This window comes from Mirounga leonina, unplaced genomic scaffold (assembly GCF_011800145.1).
Source record: "Mirounga leonina isolate KUSES-001 unplaced genomic scaffold, KU_Mleo_1.0 Mir_166, whole genome shotgun sequence".
NCBI lineage: Eukaryota > Metazoa > Chordata > Mammalia > Carnivora > Phocidae > Mirounga > Mirounga leonina.
In genome coordinates, this window is record NW_023270418.1 from 26,091,723 (window position 1) to 26,100,919 (window position 9,197).

Sequence of the window (9,197 nt, forward strand, 5' to 3'; positions counted from 1 at the left end):
CTGGATCGAGTCCCGCCTCAGGCTCCCTGCTCGGTGGGGAGCCTGCTTCTGCCTCTGACCCTCCCCCCTCTCATGTGCTCTCTCTCTCTCTCTCTCTCATTCTCTCTGTCTCAAATAAATAAATAAAATCTTTAAAAAAAAAAAAAAAAAAGGGAGAGGATGTTCTGGGGACTCATGCCTCCCTCTCTCCACCTGCCCCCTTCCCCCAGACCTGGTCATAAGGGACAGCTTTGTGACTGCCTCTCAGAGCCTGTATGGCAGCGGCCCCAGAGTCCTGGGAAATGACAGTGATGTCAATACGGAGCTCATCAACGCCTGGGTGGCAGAGAAGACCAACCACAAGATCACACAGCTGCTGGAAAGTCTGCCCTCTGACACCCGCCTTGTCCTCCTCAACGCCGTCTACCTAAATGGTAAGGGAGCCCTGGACCCAGTGCTCTTTCCATCCCGGGTCCTTTCTCTCCTCCGGGCTTCAAAGCCCACGCAACCCCGAGTTCCACAACGGGGTCCCACTGAGCCCGCCCCACCCCTTGCCAGTGGGGCTTTTCGCTCCTCTTCATCCTTTCTGACCTGCATGAGAGTAACCCTCCTTCCCCTCCCTGCTAGCCAAGTGGAAGACAACATTTGATCCGAAAAGAACCTCGATGGAGCCCTTTTACCTCAAGTCCTCTGTGATAAAAGCATTGATGATGAACAGCAAGAAGTACCCTGTGGCCCATTTCACTGACCCGACCTTGAAGGCCAAGGTATGTTCTCAGCCCTTCCCACTCTTGTTTCAGAGCCTCTGGCGGGTCCTGATGTCTTTCCTGCTGTGGCCCCATCAATTTGGGGTATACCTTTACGAATTCATCATTTCCACTCCTTTCATCTGTATTTCTACCCTATCTCTTCTGCTTCTCCCCTCTCTAGCTTGGCCGAGGCAGGCATTGTTTATTTTAGGCTGGAAAGCTGGATTCTAAAGTTTCTTCATCTCAACTGCGTCAAATGGTCAAAAGTGAGTCTGTTCATCAGTGTCTCTTTCCCGTCTAACCCACCAGGAGCCCCTGGTGGCTTAGTAAGTCCTGTGTGTATGTGTGTGCCCACGTACAGCATGCGTACATAGGTGTACACGTGTCTGGGGAGGTGTAGACGTGTGTGCATGGATGTGGTAGGTGTGGACGTGTGTGCATGGATGTGGTAGGTGTAGGTGTGTATGCGTGCATGTGGTAGGTGTAGACGTGTGTGCATGGATGTGGTAGGTGTAGACATGTGTGCATGGATGTGGTAGGTGTAGATGTGTGTGCATGGATGTGGTAGGTGTGGACGTGTGTGCATGTATGTGGTAGGTGTAGGTGTGTATGCGTGCATGTGGTAGGTGTAGACGTGTGTGCATGGATGTGGTAGGTGTAGGTGTGTGTGCATGCATATGGTAGGTGTGGACGTGTGTGCATGGATGTGGTAGATGCACGTGTGTGCATGGATGTGGTAGGTGTAGACAGGTGTGCATGTGGTAAATGGCTTACCCACGTTCCCTCGCAGAAATTGAACAGTAGAATTTCAGCGGATGGGGAGGGAGGGAAGATTGACTGTGGAGCCCAGAAGATTCTAATGATTTCTAGATATATCTAGATACTTCTGCCTTGTTAGGACAGCAAGACAGAGATTTAGGAGATAGAAAACAATGGGAGAATACCCAGGCTTGTTCAACCTTGGGAGGGAGATTTCCCTAACTTTTCCCTCTGCCTGGACCCTTTCTCACTCAGATTTTCACATAACTTGTTCTTTTTTTTTTTTTTTTTTTAAAGATTTTGTTTATTTATTCGACAGAGAGAGAGACAGCGAGAGAGGGAACACAAGCAGGGGGAGTGGGAGGGGGAGAAGCAGGCTTCCCGCCGAACAGAGAGCCCGATGTGGGACTCGATCCCAGGACCCCGGGACCATGACCTGAGCCAAAGGCAGACGCTTAACGACTGAGCCACCCAGGCGCCCATAACTTGTTCTTTCTGTGCACCTGGGTGTCAGGTCAAAGGTCACCTTGATGGCGAGAACTTCCCCCTTCTTAAAGTAGCTCCCTCCTCACCCTGAAACATTGCCCTGGTTGATTATATTCATGGTTCTTTTCATTATCAGAAATTAGGTTGTTTATTTGCTTATTTTATTACAATATTCTTTGTCTCCCTGAAATATGGTCTCTCCCCTCGGGAACAGAAACCTTACCAGCCTTGTTTCCTATCCCCAGGGCCTAGAACAATGCCACATATAATAAGTGCTCATTGTAGGTTTGCTGAATAAATGAATGAAATTACTGGAGGGTGGTAAAGGGTATAATCCACGTAGGGGTGTCCAGGAAGGCTTCAGAGAAGAGGTTACCTCTGACCATTCTTAACCACTCATGCACCTTTCCACCCACCCATTTATGCCTATCCGATATAGTTGGGCACTCATAACTAACAAAACCAGAATGGCATGGGTAGGTTTAATATATTTGATTTTCTTTTTAAGCATGTCAGCTACCCATCAGAGCTGAATTACAACCTTGCTTGGCCATATCTTCCAAGCACCGAAAGGCCACTATGAAATAAAAATTAAATTCGAAGGGTAAATCAGCTTTCCACCAACATCTTAATATCCTTCTCACATTTAATTATCCTACACCTTTTTGCTTCAAAGCATAAAATTAGTATGTCTGATTCTCTTAAAAATTATAAGGACTATTTTGAATAACAGACACACAGATTATCCTCAATTTACCCTGATGTTAATACTATGGAATTGGGGCGCCTGGGCAGCTCAGTCAGTTACTCATCTGCCTTCAGCTCAGGTTGTGATCCCAGGGTCCTGGGATCGAGCCCCACGTTGGGTTCCCAGCTCAGCAGGGAGTCTGCCTCTCCCTCTGCCCCTCCCTCTGCTCACGCTCTCATGCTCTCTCTCTCCCTCTCTCTCAAAAAGGGAATAAAAAAAATACTACGGAGTTGGTTTACTTTGTCATACCCACACTTAATTCTAAATCTTTCTGGGACTTAAGAGCATTTACCCGACTAAGGAGGTTAGATTTACCAACTCCAGTGTGCTAAGGTTTACTGGCTGGAAAAGTCAAGACCACAACATGGTAATCTTTTGGTCAGAGATTCAAGGTCTGTAGACAGGACCCATTGGCACTATTGACATTTTGGGTTAGATAATTCTTTGTTAGGAGGATGATCCTGGGCATTGGGTAGGATTTAGCATCATCCCTGTCCTCTATCCACTAGATACCAGCAGTCCTGTGAGTCCCCTCTCCTCCAGTTTGACAACCAAAATGTCTCTAGACATTGTCAAGTGCCCACTGGGGGCAAATTCACCCAGGGTTGAGAATCCCTATATATTAGACCTACGGGGGGTGCCTGGGTGGCTCAGTCGTTAAGCATCTGCCTTCGGCTCAGGTCATGATCCCAGGGTCCTGGGATCGAGTCCCACATCAGGCTCCCTGCTCCGCGGGAAGCCTGCTTCTCCCTCTCCCACTCCCCCTGCTTGTGTTCCTGCTCTCACTATGTCTCTCTCTGTCAAATAAATAAATAAAATCTTTAAAAAAAAAAAAAATATTAGACCTATGGGTCCCATACCTGTGTTGTACTTCCGTCTGACCACCAGTTGGAAGTCCTTTTAATGGCAAGCTTGAAAGGTAGGCTAGGACTGGCTTGTCCACAGTCTCAAATGCCACACTGAGAGATTTATACTTCATCTTGTAGGCTGTAAAGAGCCAGCAAAAGTCTTTAAAAGGACCGGGGTGCCTGGCTGGCTTGGTTGGTAGACCATGTGACCCTTGATCTTGGCATTGTGGATTCGAACTTCACATTGGGTGTAGAGATTACTTAAAAATAAAATCTTCTTTTTTTAAAAAAGATTTTATTTATTTATTTGAGAGAGAGAGAGCACACAAGTTGGGAGAAGGGCAGAGGGAGAGGGAGAAGCAGGCTGTCCGCTGAGCAGGGAGCCCGATGCAGGGCTCCATCCCAGGACCCCGGGATCATGACCTGAGCCAAAGGCAGACGCTCAACCGACTGAGCCACCCAGGTGCCCCTGCATGTTACATATTTTATGCACAGCATACTGGAAGGGGAAGGAACAGGGCTCAGATCAAATCACTTGCCTATATTCCATAGCTAGTTAGCCTTGGAGTCAGGGTGTAGTCCTCAGCCTGTGTGATCAGAAAGCCATACTCGTTCCTCTGTATCTCACGTGCATGGAGTTAGACCAGCACTGTTCACCCAGCCGGCATCCCCATTTTGTCCCCAAGCTTGGGAGCCCAGGTCCAGTTGCGGCTGTTGCAATAGCATGGATGATGACAGCAGACTGAGAATAAGCCTTGGGACGTAGGGGGTGGGATCCAGGAGAGCTGGGGTAGGAAGACGGATAAGGTGCATCTCTTGTTCTCCAGGTGGGGCAGCTGCAGCTCTCCCACAATCTGAGCTTGGTGATCCTGGTGCCCCAGAGCACGAAACACCATCTCGAAGACCTGGAGAAGGCTCTCAACCCCACTGTCTTCAAGGCCATCATGAAGAAGCTGGAGATGAGCAAGTTCCAGCCCACCCTCCTGACGCTGCCCCGCATCAAAGTGAAGAGCAACCAGGACATGCTGATAATCATGGAGAAACTGAGTGAGCCCCTGGCAGCTCAGGATTGTTCCTAGGCCACTGGGTGGGGTGGGGATGGGGGTGTCCTTAAAGTGTGGTTTAGCACTCTCTAGAGTATTTTATACACCCATAATAACAGGTCGTTCCTCAGTCCTGTGAGTGAGAGGGGCAGATGCTATTATCCCATTGGATCATTGAGGAAGGTGAGACTCGAAGTTTACCAGACTTACCCAAGGTCCCTTGAGCTAGTTAGAAGCAAGAACACCAACCCAGGTCTCCAGCTTGACTATTTCCACTGTGGTTCATTGTGACAAAGACACTGGGACAGGTGGCCAGGATGGGTCATAGACACTCCTTCCCTCCGGACCTTTCATAACACTCAACCACCCCATGGACTATGCAAGAAGCTATCTGGATAATACAGTCTGGACACTTTTGAGTTTGGAGGAGGCAACACTCTATTACCTAACCTTTGGCCTCACTTCCTGATCTTTGAACCTCATGTCCAGATATACCACTTCATTCTCTGTTATAGAAGTTGACCCTCTAATAGGTGAACTTGTTTCCTAGTATATGACATTACACCCTTGTATATGACCTCATTTGATAACACATGACCTCTTTCTGATGTATTACCTCACTTCTAAGGTCCTTGGACACAAGGACATCATTTTTCAGGGTTCTTTGGGGGGTGGGGCAAGGCCTCTCACCTCTTCAGAGAAGGTGGCGGTTGGAGCGAAGATGGGCTCACTGATAGAGGATTCCATGAACTGTACCAGAAGGCACAATGTACAATATAACAAGCAAGGAGGAGGACAGAGAGAATATTGGGACTTGGGACCAACCCAGAAAATTTAGGACAAATATCTCCAGTACCTGAGGCTTTCATGCTGGTGTTTCTTTTTCTTTTCTTTTCTTTTTTTTAAGTAATCTCTACACCCAGTGTGGGGCTTGAACTCACGACCCTGAGATCAAGAGTCGCACGCTCCACTGACTGAGCCAGGCAGGTCCCCCTTCTGCTCCTCTTTGACTCTTTGTTTTTGTCTGGTTATGCTCTAGAATTCTTTGACTTTTTCTATGACCTCAACCTGTGCGGGCTGACCGAGGACATGGATCTTCAGGTTTCTGCGATGCAGCACCAGACCACGCTGGAGCTGACGGAGTCCGGGGTGGAGGCGGCGGCAGCCTCGGCCATCTCCGTGGCCCGCAATTTGCTGCTCTTCGAAGTGCATCAGCCCTTCCTCTTCTTGCTCTGGGACCAGCAACACAGGCTCCCTGTCTTCATGGGGCGGGTGTATGACCCCCGGGTCTGAGACCCACAAGGCACCAGGCTAAGGCAAGCCGTCCCCCTCAAGCCTCGCTCTTCCAGTGGCAGCCCTGCCTGGACTTGCCCCCCAGCCACCTCCTGCCCCAGGGGTGCCCTGCTCTCCATGTGAAGGGCTCCCTCAGGGTCTCGCGAAGGGACCTACTTCTATCATCCCTTCCCTGTGGCTCCCCAAAGCACTTTTTACAGCTTCCTCTGGTTTATGTTCACCAGACTCTACAAATAAAACCCAGCAGACCATGACTTCCTCTCTTACTTACCTTTCCGTTTTAGAGGACAAGGGCACCCATGACCCCTGTATCAGCTAGTATTGCCGTGTAACAAGTCACTCTAAACTTAGTGGCTTAAAATAGCAACTATTTGTTATTTCATGTGAGTCTTGGGATTAGCTGAATGGTCTTTCTGATCTGGTTTGACCTGGCTGACCTTCCCCGGGCTTGCTCATGCATCTGTAATAGTTGGGGGATGACTGATCTATAATGGCCTCAATTGTATATCTCCTGCATCCTTCCATCATCTCCTGCATCCTTCCATCAGGCTACCCTGCAATGGCAGAGTTCCAAGAAAGGCCTCAGAAGGGAGCTGTCTTTTTCTTTTTTAAGATTTTATTTATTTATTTATTTGACAGAGAGAGAGCACAAGCAGGGGGAGAGGCAGGCAGAGGGAGAGGGAGAAGCAGGCTTCCCACGGAGCTGGGAGCCCTATGCCAGGCTCGATCCCAGGACCCCGGGATCATGACCTGAGCCAAAACCAAGAGTCAGACGCTTAACTGAATGAGCCACCCAGGCGCCCCGGGGCCCTGCATTTATCGCAGTCCCCCGTGTCCCTTGTCTACAACAACTATGACAGTAAGCAGTGATTAACGTTGTTGGGAACTTACTTGGGCAGCCTGCCATGAGCCTTGTAGACCTTTGCTCCTCACTACAACGTCGTATGGAAAACTCGGCAAGGGGAAGTCTTGCTCAAAGTCTTGTAGTTGGGAAATGGCAGAACTGGGATGTGAAAGCGTGGCTTTGACTCTGAAGTTCAGAGCCACTCTCTTCTATCTCTCTGCCCTTCTGTCTGGAAAACCTGACTTTTCTTAAATATCTAACTGAGTTGTTCACTGAGTGCCTAGGATTGCGTCAGGCACGATGCTAAGCAGCAGAAGTGTGAAGATGACTTAACCCTCCTGCCTGCCTTCAAAACCTCCAGCTTGATGGCACAAATAGGAAGATAGATTTTATTTTTTTGGTATTTTTTTGAAGTTTTATTTGTTTTTAGTAATCTCTACACCCAACATGGGGCTCGAACGCACAATCTTGAGACCAACAGTCGCACGCTCTTCTGACGGAGCCAGCCAGGCGCCCCCAAGTGTTCTTTTCAGCTCTGAAGATGTCTCAATGTGTTCTCGTTTCTAGCTTCTACCCTTCGACTCACCGACGTTCCCTCCAACTTTTATGTTCCCTCCTTCTACCTTCCTCTCTCCTTTTCTCCCCCTTCTCATCCCATTTTGGTCTCGGTCCCCTGTCCCTATTCCCCCGCCCACTGTGTCTACACCAGCCCCCTTCCCCTCCTGCTGTTACCGTGTTGTCAAGCCAAGCATGAGGCCCGATTTCTGGATGTCAGCCTGCTCCACAGAGCTTCATCAGGCATGTGCCCTTCAGGAAGATTTGGTGTCCCCACAGGGTCTTACCTTCGGTCAAGCTGGCCCTGCCTGAGCTGTTTCTGGAGGGTGTGTGATTTCCTAAGGCCATCAGAACCACCAGAATATGTGCTTACATCGCCGCTGCCTCCTGCTAGGCTCTCAAGCTGCCTGTAGAATCCGGCTTCCCCATCCCCCTCTCAAGGAATACCCTGGTGACAAGGAGAAACTGAGGCATGGGCAGGGTGGTAGTGCAAAAACTCAGCTATCTGGGGACTGCAGCCAGGCTCACGCACTCTCACCCTTCAGGCTGGTTCCCCTCGCTATGGCCCAGGGCGGAATGTAGTGTGAAGTGATTTGTATGTGAGGGGTTGTTGAAAGTAAATGCACCTCCTAAATTCAGGAAGAGTCCTCCCTCCTTGGGGCGATCTTGACTTGAAGATGGTGCTTAGGAGCGCCTGGGTGGCTCAGTCGTTAAGCGTCTGCCTTTGGCTCAGGTCATGATCCCAGGGTCCTGGGATCGAGCCCCGCATCGGGCTCCCTGCTCCGCGGGAAGTCTGCTTCCCCCTCTCCCACTCCCCCTGCTTGTGTTCCCTCTCTCGCTGTGTCTCTCTCTGTCAAATAAATGAATAAAATCTTTAAAAAAAAAAAAGAAGATGGGGCTCAGTGCCCACCTGAGATATGGACAAGCAGAATCAGGAGGTGGAAAGTGATTCTGACCCACGGGCACGGTCCTTTGCCAATTTTTTGGACCTTCCCCACCATGCTGAGAGCCAGGTATTACTCCTGTTTGTGAGATAAGGAAGCTAAAGCTCAGAAAGATTAAGTAACTATCCAAAGGTCAGACAGCTGTTAATTGATCCCACGTTGTCTGAATTAAAATTCAGTAGGTAGTTTATTTGACCAGGCTTCCTTCCTTTCTTCCCAAACTGGACTTTAAATCAGATTTCTTTTTTTTTTTTAAAGATTTTAAAAATTTTTAAGTAATCTCTATATCCAATGTGGGGCTCGAACCCACAGCCCTGGAGGTCAAGAGTCACAAGCTCTATCAACCGAGCCAGCCAGGTGCCCCCGATCTGTATTTTCTTTTCCTTTTTAAAAAAGATTTATTTATTTTAGAGATAAAAAGCATGTGTGCACACACACATGCAGGTGGGGGAGGGGCAGAGGGAAAGAACCTCAAGCAGACTCCCCATTGAGCGCAGAGCCCCATGCGGGGCTCAATCCCATGACCCATGAGATCATGACCTGAGCCAAAACCAAGAGTCCAACTCTCTACCGCCTGAGCCCCCCAGGCACCCCCTGATCTGTATTTTCTCATGCTCTGCACCATGTGTCCCCATCAAACCTATTAAAGCGCCTTACCCTAAAACACACACACACACACACACAAATAAACAAAAGAAATAATTGAATGATTGAATGAATGAATCCCCACATCCTGGTAGCAAGAAAAGAGTAGAAAATCTAAATCTGGAAGTGGAGAGAATTGAAATATTTCTGTTCTGAGGCTTTTCTTATAAAAGAGCATGTGTCACTTTTTGAAGGTTTGTTTTTTTTTTTTTTCAAAGATGTTATCTATTTAACGGACACAGAGAGAGCGAGCACAAGCAGGGGTAGCAGCAGAGGGAGAGGGTGAAGCAGACTCCCCATCCAG

General features: G+C 48.8%; 1 protein-coding gene across 2 annotated transcripts in view; it reads left to right on the forward strand.

The window, feature by feature from the left end:
* The window catches only part of SERPING1 (serpin family G member 1), a 12,250-nt gene extending 6,091 nt beyond the window's left edge, over positions 1–6,159 (forward strand). For both annotated transcript variants that reach the window (XM_035012887.1, XM_035012886.1), the window contains 4 exons: positions 210–413; positions 607–746; positions 4,397–4,616; positions 5,652–6,159. In XM_035012887.1, coding sequence (XP_034868778.1) covers positions 210–413; positions 607–746; positions 4,397–4,616; positions 5,652–5,905 — 818 coding nt within the window. In that variant the 3' untranslated portion in view covers positions 5,906–6,159. The remainder of the gene's footprint in view (positions 1–209; positions 414–606; positions 747–4,396; positions 4,617–5,651) is intronic.
* Positions 6,160–9,197: the final 3,038 nt, after the last annotated feature.